Below are 18,051 nucleotides of genomic sequence, written 5' to 3'. Positions count from 1 at the left end.
AAATGAAAAATCACTAGGTCAGTAATTTGGTAAAAGAGGACTGACTGACATTTAAAATTACCCTACAAAATAGGAACACTAATTTAAGAGTAGCACATTATGCTGAATTAACCAGAAATTAATAGTTTTCATTTTCAGTTCATTCAGCTTAATGTGCCACTCTTGGTCGAGGCACTTGAAGGTCCTTCGTGTAGTGATTTTAGGCTGCAGCTCGGCTGCACTGGAGGTTCTGTGCTGGTCTGCGCGCTGCGAGACTGTTGTTAAAGAAAAGCCATCTCTCGGCAGGCTCTTAATTATGCAACGCAGCGCAGAAACACCTCCTGACTCCAGCCTCCCCTCTGCTGTCACTGCGCCCTGAATATATTCCAGAAGTGAAATAATATTCACCGCTCGCAACATTTCTTTTTAGCATTTTTGTTTGCTTCAGCGTTTCCAGGGCATCACATTCCTGTCAAGATCACAACCCCCCCCCCATCTTCTGCCTACCCCCCCCCCACCTCCATTAAAATGGAGCTGTAAAAAAACCTGACAAAGACAACACAATTCCCCCACAGATGCAGGCAAAGGAGAAAATGGAGGTTCATTATATATTGAGAGGGGAATTCTCTAATTGTTTCACCTTGCGGGCAGGCTCTCAGCATGAGGCACACTGAAGGTGGACAAAATGGCTGCCCAGCCCTGACAGATCAGCAGCTTGGCCGAAGCACCCCTGTGGATTTGCCACTGAAGGCCACGGAGATGTGCTGCACCGCCATGCAAATGTATGCAGTTAAATTAAAGCAGAACACCACCTCAGGTGTTTGCAGCAGGCTGGACGTGAATGAGCTCATAAAACAGGTGGGTGGGGGTTTGATGTGAACGCTACATGAATATTCATGTGTTTCCTCGCAGAGGGAGCGGAGGTGAATTCGTTACACGCATCAGATGGTTTATGCAGCACACGTTCCACTGGAGATACAGTATGGTCTCGAAGACGGAGAGTCGAGGTAACGGCAAGAGATACGCGGAACAGACGCGGGGGGGGAATGCTGTTCCTCCCCGTATAAGAGATGACAGAACAATTACGGGCTAAAATTTATGTGAACACTTTAGTTTATGTCCTTGCTCAGGAGCGGCAGAGCTTGGGCTCTTTGAACGACTCTGAACATCGGCCCTGTTGGGCCAGTCAGGGAGACAGACCTCACTGAGCAGAGCTGCAGTATTTTAAATAATTGAATGCCAGTGGTGCTGAAGGGATAACTGAGGGACTTTTGAGCCCCCCGGGGAGGCAATAGATGTACACCAGTTCTGTGGTGTATACGCTATAGATCAGACTGTTAGACAGAAAGGTGTGGGGGTTTATCAGTGGACCTGGTCTTTCCAATTCGTCATTAGCATTATGTCACATAAACTAGCCCTAAAGGTGATACTTTGACATAAGGCAAAGGCAGACTAACATACATGAAATGTGTGGTATATAACTGATCCTGGAACAGAAATGATCCTATTAATTACGGTACTCGCTGGTGGCTCTAGATTTCAAACAAATCCAAAATCCATTTATCACTCAAGATAAATCTCCCATTTATCATTTCAATTATAACTTTGTGCAAACTCATCAATCACTTCATTAAAATTATCTGGTTTTCATCTGTAATTACAGTGGTGATTCATCATCAGTCCATGACTGTCTTTGCCTCTCCGCGATATAAAAATATAATATTAACACTAATTAATGCGATGTAATATAAACACATGCTGTTAATAGTACATTAACATATCGTTAAAGTAATATTAACATGAAATACAGTATTACAGAACAAACCATATGGCAATGAAGGCCATGACCGGCAATAAAATCAGGGTAGCAGTGTAGTGTAATGGCTAGGGCTGGCGCACCAAAGCAGTTAGGCAGATAGTGAACTACATTGGTAATGTAAGATATATAGCACAATAGATTACCAAGGTAAAGAGTATTTCACAATGTGAAAGTGGCAGTTGTAAAAAGGCACAATGCAACATCTGACGATAATGCTGTTTGCCCTGGCTTTCCCTTTTTTGTATATAGACACTGCTAAAGTGACCTCCCTGCTTTGGGGTCAGGGGGTAAAAATAGGACATATGATTCAGATCTGGTTGCATACAAGCAATTACATGTGATAATTTTGTTTTGACTAAATTGCAATCCCTTCACTGTCTTTGTCTACAGCAAAGTACTTGACCAAGGTTGTGAACTTAATTGTTTTGAAAATATCCAGTTGTTTAAAGAGATAGTAAATACAAATACAAGCAGTGTCAGTATAAGTTGCTCTCTGTCGTGAATAATGTCATGTAAACATGGGATTGGTCAGAACAGGTGTGGGTAAGGGACGTGATTGGATGGCAGGACCCTTACCCTCATCTTGGCACAAGCGTCCTGTGTGGACTCAGTCCCTCTCAACTCCTTCACCAGCATGGATCCCAGATACTGCGGGGTGAAAAAAAGGTTAAAACAGCGCTAAAGTAACGTTATTACATTACACGTAATAACGTTAGGGTACTGGTCTGGGTACATTAATAAAGGAAGCCTCGTGGTGGTGTTACTGCGATGTTGTGATATTACAGCACTCCCTGGCCGAATGAGTAAAGGCAGCGCTGTTGTAATATTATTAAATGATTTTACAGTCATCTGTGGCTTCGTTGGCAGGGCGACGGCTCTCCCTCATTTACACAGCCTCTTAGCGGGCAGTGAGTGTGCAGACTGACAGCGACAATAGCAGTGCTATTTCTGTTCTGAATATTACGTAATAAAAAACCTGCAGCGTGATGTGTTTTTTTTTTTTTTTTTTTCAAACAGCAGCCTGACAGCCAATAGGCAATCACAGGTGACCCTTCAACTACACAAGGTTTTTCCGAACGGGCGTTTGTGTTGTATGGTGAGTACAAACGGCTCGGTGCAGTGAGGACTGAGTGTGGATTGAAGAGGGCTGCTGTATCTCTCCGGTGCTGCGCAGAAGGGAGATGTGGTGGAGGTGGGGGTGCGTGACAGTAGACGGGGGCGGGTTGGCACCTCTGCAGCACTGATCAGTATACGCTCGGTAGCCTTTGTGCCTACGAACTGCCCCCTCCCCCCCAATCATCCCTCCTGTCCTACGCTTCTCCTATTTGTATTGAAATAAAACCGAACACCATCATAGCGTCAATAATGTGATGGTGATGTGATGATATGATAGTTTGGCCATATCACCTGTGAGGTATATACACTTTGGCCATAATGCCACAATGCTCTACTGCTGCGACACTGGGAAAGAGAGAGTGAGGTAGGGAATGTGGGAGAGGAAGGAAGAGAAGGGGGGAAAGGGAAAGGGAAAGAGAGAGGTGAAGAACCAGAGAGAGAAAGTATGAGCTCGGAGAAGAAAGGGTGGCACTGGGAGATTGAGATACTGTAGAAGAAGAGAGAAAAAAAGATGATTCTATCTAGTGTTATGCGGTTATGACACCACATCTCTTGGGGTGCTGCCTTAAGCGCCTCTGCAAAGTGAGAGAACAAGAGCTTATTTCCCCCCCAAAAAAGCTTTGTGAGGTTGTGAGGAGAGCGGCACTCACGTAAGCCTCGTAGTCACATGACTGGAAGATGAGCTTCTCGGGGTGGTGCTGCCAGTACTGCACCGGCGTGGATGATGTCGCCTCGTTGGGCGGCCGCAACGTGATTGGCTCACACCACTCGCCTTGCTGAAACAACAGAACAGACAAACTGACATCACAAGCTGTTGAGTGTACATTCCTCCCTTGCCTTGAGTTCAGTGGATGTGGCACATTAAAGATGGTATCTGGTATCATATTTTCCCAAATACAAAATATGCTTTACATTTAATGTTCAACCAAATATTTTAACTCCAACAAAGAGATTGGATTACACTAGTCCTATCTACTAAAGAGTGGACTGGTCTCAAATGCATAGAATATAAGAATATAATATGTGTAGTGCAGGTTAAGGATTGTGACAGCTTTATTCATGATTTTGAAACTTTATAAATAATTTACTCATACGCTTGGGTTCCTGACCACAACAAAAACAGCAACTTTGGTGAAACCACTATTGGTAAATAAATGAAGATTCGAGCACTCTTGAGTGTGGTCACGAAGCAAGCATGACTCAGCAGTTTAGTGCAGCTGTAGGGAGCATTTGAGAGACTATAAAAAGGACAGGAAGCTGTTGCTGTTGAAGACCAGCTCTTTCTGTGAGTTATTTTTTTTGGATCAATGCTGTGTTGCTGCTCTTCAGACTCACAAATAGTGAACTGATCTTGATGCCTGCAATATAAGCCCACCCTCATGCTATAAATATCTCTGACACTATGCTGAATTGATCTAAAACCAGCGTTGGTCCAAAACCAAGGCCATGGGACCAATGACGTGTTTGTAAGAGCACTGGCTTGGCTAGTAAAACAGCTCTAAAACGAAAGAGAAGCCTTCTGATTGACAGAGAGCCAGGGTGTGAAAAACACAGTCCTATTCGGCTGAGCGTGGTTTGAAGCAGTGTTCCCAACCAGAGGGTGGACAGCCATGTTTTGAAGAGAGTGTGGGCAGGTCTTTCTCTCTCAGACTATGCCTCTCTCCTCCCCCACCCTCCACCTCCACTGCCCTCCCTCATCGGAAATTCATATCCATTCAATATTCTAGCGTCAACAAGCCCCCGTGGCAAGAAAATGATGCCTGTTACAGAGCGTTAAGGAAGTCAATCTTCTCACAGGAGTCTGAAGGCAGCGATGTTATGAAGTTGAAGCGGGGTCACTAAATCTGCCAGGTGTTGATACGCCTCTGACCTGAGTAATGCTGTCGGATGAGACACCCGCAGGGCCAGTTTATAAAAAACACAAGAAGAAGAAGAAAAACTCGGCAAAGCGGTGGCACTCACCATACTGACTTGGGCCATCTGTCTCTCCAGCTTGGAGCGCGGCACGTCGTCGAAGTAGGTGTCATTGCGGCGTCTGCGGGCGTCGGCCTGCATGATGAGGTGCTGCACGTCCAGCGATCCGGCGGCCGTGAACACGCTCTGCGGCACGGACGGCGAGAGCTGCGGGGGGGTGTGGTTCCCGGTGGGCTCCTGCAGGGGGAGCCGTCAGCGGTCACTGTAGGGTTACGCCCAGGGCACTGGGCATACAGCACCTGACTGATTCCTACAGTTATTTTAGCTGATGCTTTTATCCAAAGCGACTTACAGTCAATTAGACTAAGCGGGAACAAATCCCTCCAGGAGCAATGTGGGGTTAAGGGCGTTGCTCAAGGCAGCTGCACTGATCTAATTGTGGCTACACTGGGGCTTGAATAACCAGCCATCTAGGTTCCAGTCAAGATCCCCAGTTCAGTACCGTATCGCCACTAGGACCTGATTCACTGAGACCTTTAGCACATGCAGAACCTTTTAGTGCACCCAAAACCAATAACATGACCATTGGTTGGTAATTGGTATTTCTTTTGCACCAATCATTGGCTGTGTTATTAGTTTTGGGTGTGCTAAAATTTTTGCCTGTGCTATATCAAAATCAGGCCCCCTTTGCGATGGCTTTGCACCTGTTGATCCACACTGCTGCTGTGAAATATTGCTCTAACGGTGAGTGAAAATGCTCTCTCTACCATCTCTGCTTCAGCATTCACATCACACACAAGGTCAGACTGCACCCTTCTGCTCTCTGATTGGTCCAGCAGCCAACGATTGACCCAATATTCTACAGTACATGCATAATCAGGGTTCCACACAGCCTGCGTATGAGAGAACAGGTATTCTCAACAACTGAAAACTCCCAGGTCTACTAGCCTTTAAACCACTGACAGCGGCTGAAAAAAAAATCAGTCAACGACAACACAGGGCAAAGTGAATCATCATCGCTTCTGGGCCGTGAAATACGAAGACCCGTGGCATCATCAGCATCGTGTTCGAACCGCCGGTCCCAGGAGTAAATAAAGTTACGGTGGAAGAGCAGAACTCTGGGACTGTCGTCGGGCCAGCCAGCTGTTTACGCCCGTTCCGTGCAGATTGATGGCCTGGTGAAAACCCAGCCACGCTCTTAAAGGAGAAATCAATCAAGTTCAGCGCGATGCAGGGGCTGATGATGCCGCTCCGCGTCTGTGCTAATTTGATAAATGAAATGAGAGCAGACGGCGTGGCACGGGGAGGCAGCTGGCCCGAGGAGGCTGCCCGGGCGAGAGCAGCGTGTCCTGGCTGCGAAACCCCGACTCCAGCCCCCAGGGGTTCGGCCTTCCTGCCCGGCGACGGAGGGCATTGTTCTTTATTAGCGAAAGATTAAACACGTCAAGACGAGGAAGCTAAGTGGTGTCCTCTAATTAAGAGTGTTCTGGTGCTTGAAGCAGCAGGTGGGGTGGGGGCGGGGGGTGGAGAGCGTGAGGGGGCGCAGCGGTTGAAGGCAGGCAGGGAGTTTGGGTGAAGCGGAGGAGGGTTTTTTAAAACTATCGCCTGGGTAAGCAGATGTATTCCAGCGTTTTCACATACTGTACATTCGAAAGCCCTTCCTGCATGCAGAGCATCACTCTGTCGAAGCTCCAGGGCGTCTACAGCAGGTGCTGATAAACGCTGGATGTACAGAGCTGTACATCCACACAGACAGGGGGCAGAAAAGCCTTTTCCCCGCTCTTTTGTTCTGAACTCGGCCTCTAATTTGAGTGTGAGCTCAGCTCTGCTGCAGACCACTCCTCCACTAACTCATTTAGCATCAAGCCTCTCAGAGTTTCCTAAAATGACCTCAATATCCTGCACACAAGTACCTCACTATCAATTAAATACCAATACATACCAACATAACCTACATATACTGTATCTCGACACGCTACAAACATACTGTAAACAATACAACATATCCTTCAAATACCCTACAATAGCCTAGTTATGATATAAATACAACCTCAATTCCCGATATGCAAACAACTTAATATTCTACAGTTTCATTCTAGACACACACACACCTGCGAATATGTGGATGTAGACATTTAAATTCCTAACCTTCTTTAGACTTTTTAGATCAGTAATCAGCTAACAGTCCAAACACGAATAAAAATGTGTTGAAATCTAGGCTTTGCAGTCCCAGAGGTTTGGCTGTTCTAATTACACAGCTCATTTTTCCTCAGGAAAGATCCTTTACCCCCCGAGACTGAGCAAGCCTCCCACCAATCAGCAGGTGAGTGTGGGAGACCTCACTGACGGCTGTCAGGGGATACAGTCAGCTGATGAAAACCGCCCCCTCACCCTCAAACTGACCAATCGACTGCCTGACTCAGACAAGCGGGGTGATGTGAGGTAAAGGGAGAAAGGGAAACGGGGGGAGAGAGAAAGACAAAGAGAGAGAATAATGCAGAGAGAGAGTGAACACTGCAGAGAACGTCAGTGTGCGCCCAGTCTTGTCCTCTGTGTGTGTTTCTGCCGCCGGGCTCCTGAGTGCCTGGGTTTGGGTTCTGGGTGAGGGAGACCGCAGTCCACGAAACAACCAGCACAGGCTCGTCAGGAATGTGCCAGTGATCGTCCCCGACTGCATTTCCCATGCCGGTGTGGTGTACGTGTCGAACAGAGCTTCATAAACAAAGATACTATCTTCTCCTCATTTAAAAAAAAAAGACGTTTTTACATGTTCAGCCTGTTTGGAAGTGAGAATCGTGCCTCTCTGGTTGCTGCTGTACAGTAGTGCTTACGCACCAAGGTCAGCTCGTGCCGTTAGCCCTGGCGGGGTTGGGGTCCAGGCAGCGTGTGAGATACCGTGTGTGAGACAAGTCCTTTGGTGTTTTTGCCTGCCCAGGTAACAAGGAGCGTGAAAGCCCCTCCTCTGCAGCACCCCAAACCCCCCACCCCTTTTTCTGTAGCCCACTAGCTTGATATCAGCGCTGTGCTGCTCCGGTCTGGACTCGCAGGAGCACTGCGGCAGACTTGAGAACCCTCCTGTGAGGCACAGCGACCATTTTACACTCCACAGTCCAGACGGTACTGCAGGAGAGCGCTGACACTGATTGAAAGAGGTCTCTCATAGACGAAAACAGAAAATATATCGCTCCCTCACAGACAAAAACAGAAAATATATCGCCTGCGGTCACCTGACACAGCCTCTCGGACCCCCGTGGCTCCACCCACAAGAGCAAGAGGAGGAAGAGGAAGAGGCTTTGAGGGGGCTCTACTCACCCTTAAGGAGATGGCCCGGGGTGGCTTCTGGGGCGGGTCTTCGTGTAGCCGGTCTCCGAGTGAAGCCAAAATCCGTTTCCTGTGTCCGATGAGACTGACCTTCAACACCTGTGGACAACAAAGGGCGGAAAAACCAATCAAACTCAGATGGAGACCCAAAAACGAGCCTTTCACCTGCCATCTTAGGACTTCACCATTCTCCCTGCCCATGGGCAGTGTTGGGAGGACCACTGGAGCCTGGGTTTCTGTGTCATGAAGTCACTGAGGGCTGGATTACCTGGCACTTACTCCCTGTCACACAGTCCTCCTAAGGCTGAGATCCTGGTCAGAGGGCCTGTGTGGTGCGTATTCTCTGAGAGGCAGCGCAGAATGCAGCACAAAGAGCAGCGAGGCTCCGCCAGCCGGGGAAAACTCTGCCGAACACACCCTGCCATGACATCACTCAACTGACTAAGCCTCCGCCCACAGAACCGTGCAAAAAAAAAAAAAAAAAGGAAGATTCCGAAATCCCAGCCCGCAGGGGAACGTCTGTGAGTGTGTCCTGACACAATCCCAAACACGCTCAGACACCAAAACAGCAAAACGCAGTGATACACTCAATACATAACTCAAACATACACTCTAAAAACACGAACACACTATCACCACCTCTCCCTCTGAAAACAAAGGGTCCTAGTCCATCTCCACACTATTTGCCCCCAAGGTCCACTAATCTCTGTCTTCCTGCTTCCTACTTCCTGGCACGCTGTGTCACTGAACACATCCCCAACCCCCCCTCGGTACCTGCTCCTATCGCCATGGCAACAAGACAGTTAACACAGCTGTTTTACACAATCCCCATTGGCCGTCTCCCTGGAGAGGGGGCGTTTCCTCAGTGGTGTACAGAGGGGTATAGCGCAGGCATGTCCAAACATACACAGGCATGTCCCCTCCCTCTCCACAGCTTGAAAACCACTTCTTACTCAGCTCAAAGGCAACTGACAATATACACACACACATACACACATACAATAATACATACACACATACACTAATGAGGACACACACACAGTCATACACAGACATACACCAAAAGAAACCCACAGCAATATACACACACAAAAAAGTTGTCTCCCTGGAAACCACTTCTTATTCAGCTCAAATGCTACTGATAGTATGCACAAATACACACACTTTAATATACACACACACACGGTAATACACACACTGTAATATACACACAAACGCACACATACACACACACACTCACACGGTAATACACACACATACACACACACACACACACACACATCTCTGCCTCACTATTATTCCTTGGATCTGCCAAAATCCTTATGCTGAGCCTGTATTTTAAGCGCAGTTAGAGGGTCCGCTCTGATATAATCAGTCAGGCAGTGCCACCCTACTTGGAGCAGTGTGCTGAGAAGCCATTTGTCTTGTTACTGTGCAAGGGCGTAAATCAGCACAGTAAGTAGGGGAAAATGAATGTCTTCCTTACGGTGCTGCAGACAGTAATCAGCCCACAGTGGACCGAGCACTCAACAGATGGAAAGTGACAGACGTCATCGTTACAGAGCTGGGGTGTGTGTGCGCGGGCGTGTGTGTGCATGCGTGCGTCTGCACGGCGTACCATGTGTGTGTGCAGTCATTTCGTGCGTAATGGATGGGAAAATACCCTTTCTTCCAATGCTTCCATCTGGTAAGTAACCGAATGAACACAGAAAAAAATAATTTAGCTATTTTTGAAAATATAGTAGCCATGAATGTCTATAGCCACTCAAGGAAGAAAATATGGCCTTAGAAATAAATTATTTTTTTTAAATCTCCTATTAAAATGAACCCATTCTTCCAGGAGTGTGATGGGTATTCATGGACTAAAATGTGGAGCCAAATATTTTCATATTTGTCATTTTAATATATTATTTTAGGCCAGATGGACATTTTGATCATTATCAAGATACCTAACCTGTGCTGACTAGATCATTTATTTACCCGCTGCAAATGGAGGAAAGAAAATAAAAATTTGGAACTGAAAACACAAGGGCAAGGAACAGAAAAAGGTACTCAACGCACGGCCCTTTGGAAAATATATCCTCATGTATCGTGACGCACTCAGAGAGAGAAACACAACTGTGCCCGCTTCTCAAAGTGATACTTTGAGGTGAGCCTGATTGCAATGATAGCTGCACTGATAGCCACCGACACGTCATCTCTAAAATGTCAAGTGGTGCTACCAAGCCTGCTGAAGGAGGGACATTACCTGGAGCTACAATATGAACAGCCTATCATCCAGCAAGTCACCTTCCAGGTCCCAAGAGAGGACGATGGGCAAAGAGGAAAAAGGTGTGAGGATTTCCCTTAGAGCGACAACTGTGATAAGGACAATCAGGTGAGCAGCACCTGTACAGTGGATGGCTTCATACCATATAGCCCCAACATCGAAGAAACAGCAACAAGCTCTTATCATTTCATATTATACTGTGTATTGCATATGATAATTTAATATCATGATTTGCATGCACACTGACTAGCTCAAACATTCATCGTTGTTTCTCCACTTTCGCTGCAAACAACAATGGCTTTCTCGAGTCCAACCTCTAATTATCTCCCGAAAACCAGTTATTGCCATATATCTGTGATTAAACCCACTGATTAGACTTTTTATTCTGAAGTAACTCCATGCCTTCTAAAGTACCCAACTGTAGTGGCTGTTCTGTCTGGTGTTAACAACCATGGGTTCCTCTAAACAGTTGTCCATGGATTTCATAATGAAGATGGTTCATTTCCACCAAGAATGAGAAGGCTACAAAAACTCTCTCAATGTTTCAAACTACCTATTTCCACTGTCAGAAACATTATTAGAAAATGGAAGATAAATGGAACAGTTGAAGTCGAGGCAAGGTCTGGAAGACCAAGAAAGATTTCAGATAGAATGGCCTGAGACCTTTTTTGGAGGGTTTGAAGTGATGCAGGACCTCAAGCCAAACACTACATGAATCTACCACATCACACATAAACCATGAGCCATATGTCAGCTTTAAAAAACTCTTTATATTTTAATAAGCACAATCCACCATGATTAGCTAATTGGATTTCACAGCATTAATTTACCAAAACTGCCGAGTTTAAGCAATGTCAGATTGTGCTTTTAGGACCACAACTCTCTGTGAAAAGAACTGTGAACTACTTAAATGTTATCCACAGAAGAGTCGTTTTTGTGAACTCAAAGAAGAAGGCTTACTCAGCACTTGCTCTTTCACAGAAGGCAAAACAGTCTCCACATACTGTAAGCCTTGAAAAAAGAGGTCACACAGCAGCTTTTATGAATGGAACTTGCTCACTGAGAACTTCAAGCCAAGTAAAAACTCAATCTCCCAGGCACTTAACACACTGCTGCTTTATAACACTGGCATTCAGACAGACTTCGCTAACTCTTTAGAGTTGAATATTTCAAAGGAAAAAAAGGGCTCTAAAATTCCAGCCAGCTCAGGGAAACACAATAAAGCACATACTGCACTTATATTACTCCGAAGCCCACTTTTAATTTACTCTGGTTTGTATGGTACATAAGGTATGAATATTGCACTGTAAATGTCTTAATGTATAAATGTCTTATTAAAACACTACAATTGAGCTGATTCTTGAGAACATGTCTCACTTGAAGACATCAGCCATTTTCTTTCCATTATTTATTAATACAAACATATTAACACAGTATGGTCAGTGCTGCTCACAGGTTTTCACTTGTTCACTGGTGCATGAAAGTGCTGACCTTTTGGTAACTTAGTCAGCTTTAAGCTGCAATGGCTCAAATCCTAATGTTTCTGTAATCTGTTCTTCCTAGCAATAAGGCTGCCTATTGAAAGAACAGCCTGATTTCACTCAAATGTGGCGCATGTTGCTGCAAGTCTACAGATTTGTAGCAACAAACTAGATCTACCGTAGATGTTTGGCCATGTCCAACAACCTGGCTCACAAACACAATTTACTGTAGCATGTTTCATAGCATGGCCTTACAGGCTTAGTATTGCCACATTCATGGACTGTAGTCCAAAGTGTGTGTAAATGCCTTTTCATTGATGTCATTTGCAGACAAAGCCAATTACGTCCACCAGGTACAACCATATATCACCTTTAACTAAAAATAAGCGCATACATTCCCACAATATTCAACTCATATTTCACACAAACAATAGATTAACAATACATTCCAGGACGTGGTCAGTACAATCACTGCCAAGCACGGATTACAAATTACATTTGTCAGCATCCGTCTCGTGCTTGGCACAGATCTCCGGCATACGCCTCTAGATGTTCTCTTCATCATAATTTCAGCTCTTCAGCTGGAACGCCTTGCAGTTGCCGCTGGTTCTTTTGTCTTGTCACCGCCGCGCGCATTAAACACTGTTCATCACTGCAGACGCATTAAATTTTCATGTCGGCTCAGAACACAGCTTCTCTTTAAATGCATGCGCCTTCGAATAAAGTAACCCTCTTCAGACAGACTGGGAGTGAAGAAATGTTGTACACTTCTCTGTTAACCTTGCATGGGCTCGCTGCAGCAGCATCGTATGAAAGGGATCAGGTTGAATGTGCTTCAGAAACTGTAGAATTAAGGTACTTACAGAAATATGTGAGTTTGTACCCTTTAGACTTGAACATGTTATTGTTGACATGGTGGTAGACAAGGAGCCATGGCAGGGTAAAGGCAGGGATTGTATGATAAGCCTAACGAATCCCTGTGAAACAGCCAACTTCCCAATTAATAATAACTTCTGTGTCTTCCCTTTATATAACCATATTTACCTTTGAAATTAATGTTGTGCACAAATTGAGGACTCACTTAACAACGCTGTGTTCATATGAGAAGGTATTTAGAAAATGGAAATAAAAACGGGTATAAAATAAAAGATAATTAAAGAAAACATTATCAGGGACGTGAAAAAAGAAAAATGTCTGATCATTTTCCATCATTATTCAATCACCTCTCATGAAAACTAATAAAAAGCTCAAAACCTCTAACAGTCAAGATAAACATGATCAACTGCCTCTTTTTAAATGTAATGTTCACTCCAGTTGCCATTTAATATACAGAGTGCCGTGTTTTCAGCAGAAGGCTGAAATGAAGAGCCAATTCTAATGTAATCCCAAGCTGTTTCATTTAAAACATTACTGACAGAGTAATTAACCTACTTCATGTTCCCTGGCAACACTACATGTGAAATATGCTGAAACAACGCAATAAACAAATAAAGTGCGCTGCATCGAGTGCATTGTTACAACCGCACTGTCCGTCAGTGCATGAGGAGAGAAGGGCTTTCATTTAAATGCAAATGGCCGACATGCGGTTCTGTGGGGGAATTGAGAGAGCTGGGAATCTGCAGAGGCGTGGGATGAATCGGCCCTCCAGTTCTAACAGGGCTTGTTACATAAGGGCACAGGCTATTCCGGGATAGCAATGTAATCTTTTCCTCGAGCATTTTACACCTATCTTTGGAAAACAAGGATGTACAGCATCTGTGTCTTATTTCAAAATATGAAAGGATGTCAAATCTGACAGATGCAGTATTGTAAATAAGGACGACTCTATGTGGGGAGTGTTAAGTCCATGTTGAACCTATATGAACCAGAATGTTTCCAGTGGCTTTGCTGAATTTGTTTTGAACAGGTGAGTGGCTCATGCCAAACCACTTTTACTGTAAGTGGGCTTTTTTGTAACAATCCTCTTCCCCAACCCTTTATGAAGTTACTTTATTCATATTACTGTCAAACCGCTCGAGTGACACCACTCTGAAACTGAAAAGCAGAAGAGAAGAGAGATCAATGGACCCAGGGCAGCAGTAGGATAGCCATCCCTACAGTATATACAGCACCACAATAGGCTGGACCCAAGCCCAGGTGAGCCAAACAGAGCTATGCATGTTTACCCTGTGCACACAACCAATAGTTTTCACTGTAAATATGCAAACATTTATCTAACCTGCTTCATGCCTAATCCACATACAGTACACTCTGTAAAGAGAGACAGGCCCAGGAGTAGGCCGGCTGGGTTACGCTGACTGGTCAAGAGAGATGTGATGAATGACCCCCAGCTCTCGTTTTCAGGGTTAGACGGGACCAAGGGCTCAGACAGACAGTCTTACTGACGAGAGCCATGGGCTCTCAATGTGTCTGCGCTTTAAATGGAAATGTGAATGCTGTATAATGTATGTGCCGCTAACCTAAGCGGATCTGTGGAAAACCATCATTTTATCGTAGTGGCAAAGCCAGTGCTCGTGAAAACTCAATTTCACAACATTTCCATCTCTTTGAGTGCATTTAGGCCCCTCTGATGGAAAACTGAAAACTGCAGAAAATGGAAGGTTCTTGATAAAATGCAATACAAATATAAAAACCTCTCTCGCTATAGTGGATACTTCAAGAGAGACAGCCGTGTACACTCACTGTGCATTTCAATCTGAGAAACGGCCGGGGGGAAAGCTAAAACAGCATAAAGGAAACGCGGGTAATGTTGTCCTCACTGAAGGTGTTGGGGTGACAGGAATATGGAGTGGGAACCTGAGGCTACTATGCCCTGGATCCATCTTTCAATCAGCAGCACTTTACAGCTTTACTGCTTCATTTCAGCCACATTCAGTCAAGTTATCCCCTCTAATGTGTGTGTGTGTAATGAACCACAAACTCTGAGGCAAGTCTAAATAATTACAATAGAACTAAGCAAAGTCACAGCATTTTTATGAGCTTTTCATACTACTTATAAAAGGAAAGTGCGTCCTTTTAGTCACTGGTGGTAGAACCAGATTTTTAGAAAGAACTAAATATTGCAAACAGCACACAGCTCATTTCTTAAATCATGTCCATCCTGTTGTTCAGATGGAGATTTCCCGCAGGCCAGTGAACAGAATGGTATTATTTTTATTTCCAAACAGATAAACAGATGCCCAAAACTAATGTTTTCAGAATCCCTGCAGTGGATAATAAAGGAGGTAATAACATTTGGTGGATTTGAGGAGGATGAAGAGCGATATGAAGGGAGTTCGTCCTGAGAATGAAATTAAAATTGGGCTGTTCTGCTGATGCGTGCAGGAGAATCGATGATGTAATCCTGACTAAGCTCTGTGAGGCTGGTTTACAGGATTAAGTTGGGCAAACATGAGTAGCACCAGTAGGCCCCTGTGGCTGTCCTACCAGCCTGGTCTTGACAGGAACCACGGCACACCATCTGCTTTATTTATCACTTTATTCGGTACACCAGCTCGTGAATGCAAATATCTAATCAGTGTGTGGCAGCAACTCAATGCCTAAATGCATGAAGACATGGTCAAGAGGTTCAGACCGAACATCACAATGGGGAAGGATTGTTGGTGCCAGATGGGGTGGTTTGAATATCTCAGAAACTACTGATTTCCTGGGATTTTCACACACAACAGTCTCAACAGAGTTCACAGAGAATGGTGCAAAAAACAAAAAACATCCAGTGAGCAGCAGTTCTGTGGGTGAAAATTCCTAGTTAATAAGAAGGGCCAGAGAAGAGAGAATGGTTCATATTGACGGGCAGGTGACAGTAACTCATGCAGAGGAGCATCTCTGAACACACAACACGTTGAACCTGGAAGTGGGTCGGCTACAGCAGCAGAAGACCCAGTACAGCAGTCTGTGTTTCAGCTCAGGCAGTCTCACCAACTGTTGAAGTGCTGCACAACCCACCTACTGCCATAGCATTGGCCTTGTAAACAGCCTTGGACAGAGATGCTTCCAAATACATATCGCATGTGCCTATTTATTGGTTTGAGGGGTAAACTTCACACTTATTGATTATAGACAGGCCTTTTTAGTGATATCACAATTCTGTATTCCTGTGACTAGCACTCCTGTAAATTGGCTGTGGATAGGAGCACACAATTGAAATGTAATATAATGTCTGTTAAAATGGTCACTTAACAGTTTGGTTCAATTCAAGAAGACTGTGGCAAATAATAGTGATTGTACTGTATGCAAATTCAGCATAAAGCAGGGTAGGTAAATGTTTGCTTATTTACAGTGTGCACAGGATACACATGGTGGTCAGCTCTGTTTGACTGGCCTGGGCGTGGGGCCAGCCTGTTGTATCACAGTATATGCAGTTGTCTATCATACTGCTGTGCTGGGTCCATTTTCCCAGAATGCCTCAGGTATACCTGGCCTCCTGTGAGTGGCTCAGGAGAGACAGATTGACACTGCAGAGATAGAGCACAGCCACTCCCAAACTATAATAAGCTGTGCTTATGAAAATGAAACTGTGCACTGGCTGTGTCAACAATAACGAAGACGCACTGCATTTGGGATTTACTGTGGCATGGAGGCACGGAAGTTTAGACCCCAAGGATCTTGTTTGAGGAACTCCAGTGTCAGAACGCTTGTTTGTTCTGAACCTGTGTTCAGCATCCACATCAAAGCAACCACATCTCCCCGTGTTCCCCCATGTCAGTGTGAGGCACTGTAATCTCCTGCTTTGAATGGGAGGCACGTGGCGTAGTGTGCCTTTTTATGTAATTCTCATAGAGGCAAACACTGTAAACCGTGTGCGTGCACACACAGCACAAACATGCCTGCAAGCAGGAACACGTGCATGCAAACATATAACAACGTACACATCTGCACATTTTACATGCGCACGCACACGCTCACACATACATGCACACACACACACACAGCACAAACATGCCAGCAAGCAGGAACACGTGCATGCAAACATACAACAACGTACACATCTGCACATTTTACATGTGCACACACACGCTCACACACACATGCACACACACACATACATGGGGAATGAGCATGCGGAGAGAAAAACGTCTGCGCTATCACAAAGGTCAAGCCCTGTTTGGGTGACGGGCCACAGAGACAGTCTCTCCCTACGCTCTCCTGGCTGGCACACGGACAGAGGCAGCACATCCATAAGAAGATTTTGTGCTCCCACACTGGGACCTCTTCCTGATTATGCAACGGCTAACACAAAGGCCATCTTTCACAATGGCACAGGGAGGGACAGGATTGGGTCAGCCGATTAAAACCAACAAAAGAAAAGAAAATTAGAGAATAAAGGAATAATTCTACAATTATATAATTCCACCAAATCCATGTTCTAGATCACAGCACCCTTGGATTTTTAATGGCAGCCAAAGTGACACAGCGCTGCGTTCTTTAGATACAAAGAAGGCTTATTTCGTAACATATTTTGTCTGTGCAGCCACAAACTTTCATTATTTTGAATTCCTTCCTCAGGAAGACAAAACATGTCAAAATGTTCCAAACGGTTTTGAAAAGGTCAATAAAAGGTTGAAAAAGGATGACATAGATGCTGTGCCCTGGTCCCTGTGCACATTTTATATACTTGTACAAACTTGCAGATGCGGCCCACAATAAGCGTTATAACTTCATTGTGTTATCTTTGCTCATTTTAACTAACATATCACTTCAGTTTCTGGTTTGATTTTTCTTTTACACTGCTCAAATAATAAATAAATAAACTGCAGTTCTAAATACTAAATCATTTAAAATACACTGGTCATGGCTAGTCAACATTAATAAATGTTCAATGAATATATAATAAATGTGCTATTATTAACGCAGCCAGCGAGGAGGTGGGAGTGTAATGTAATGACACCAGTATTGATTAAAAGCTTATCTGGGCTTTCACACTCTGGATTCCCTGACCTCCTTTTTAATATAGAATTACATACGAAGGAATGAAAATGCATGGTTTAAGTTGGAATGATGCAGATATCAATGTTTTATTAAGCATTAAATATGGCATATTCCAAAGATATGAACAAAATCTCAAATCGGTATTTTTTCAAGATAACCTGTGAGTCGACGAGGTGGAGAGGAAAGATTTAAATTCAAATGTTCCTTTGAAACCCCTCAGTGAC

General features: G+C 44.7%; 1 protein-coding gene across 5 annotated transcripts in view; it reads right to left on the bottom strand.

Moving 5' to 3' along the window:
* LOC133134706 (ankyrin repeat and sterile alpha motif domain-containing protein 1B-like) overlaps positions 1 to 18,051 on the bottom strand; it is a 183,405-nt gene that overhangs the window by 7,872 nt on the left and 157,482 nt on the right. For all 5 annotated transcript variants that reach the window (XM_061251012.1, XM_061251013.1, XM_061251015.1 and 2 more), the window contains 4 exons: positions 8,141 to 8,248; positions 4,877 to 5,065; positions 3,565 to 3,690; positions 2,375 to 2,446 (listed from right to left, as the gene is read on the bottom strand). In XM_061251012.1, the coding sequence (XP_061106996.1) occupies positions 2,375 to 2,446; positions 3,565 to 3,690; positions 4,877 to 5,065; positions 8,141 to 8,248 (495 nt within the window). The remainder of the gene's footprint in view (positions 1 to 2,374; positions 2,447 to 3,564; positions 3,691 to 4,876; positions 5,066 to 8,140; positions 8,249 to 18,051) is intronic.

This window comes from Conger conger, chromosome 8, assembly GCF_963514075.1.
Source record: "Conger conger chromosome 8, fConCon1.1, whole genome shotgun sequence".
Lineage (NCBI taxonomy): Eukaryota > Metazoa > Chordata > Actinopteri > Anguilliformes > Congridae > Conger > Conger conger.
Note: the sequence above shows the minus strand (reverse complement) of the source record. Positions and strands in the feature narration are given on the sequence as shown.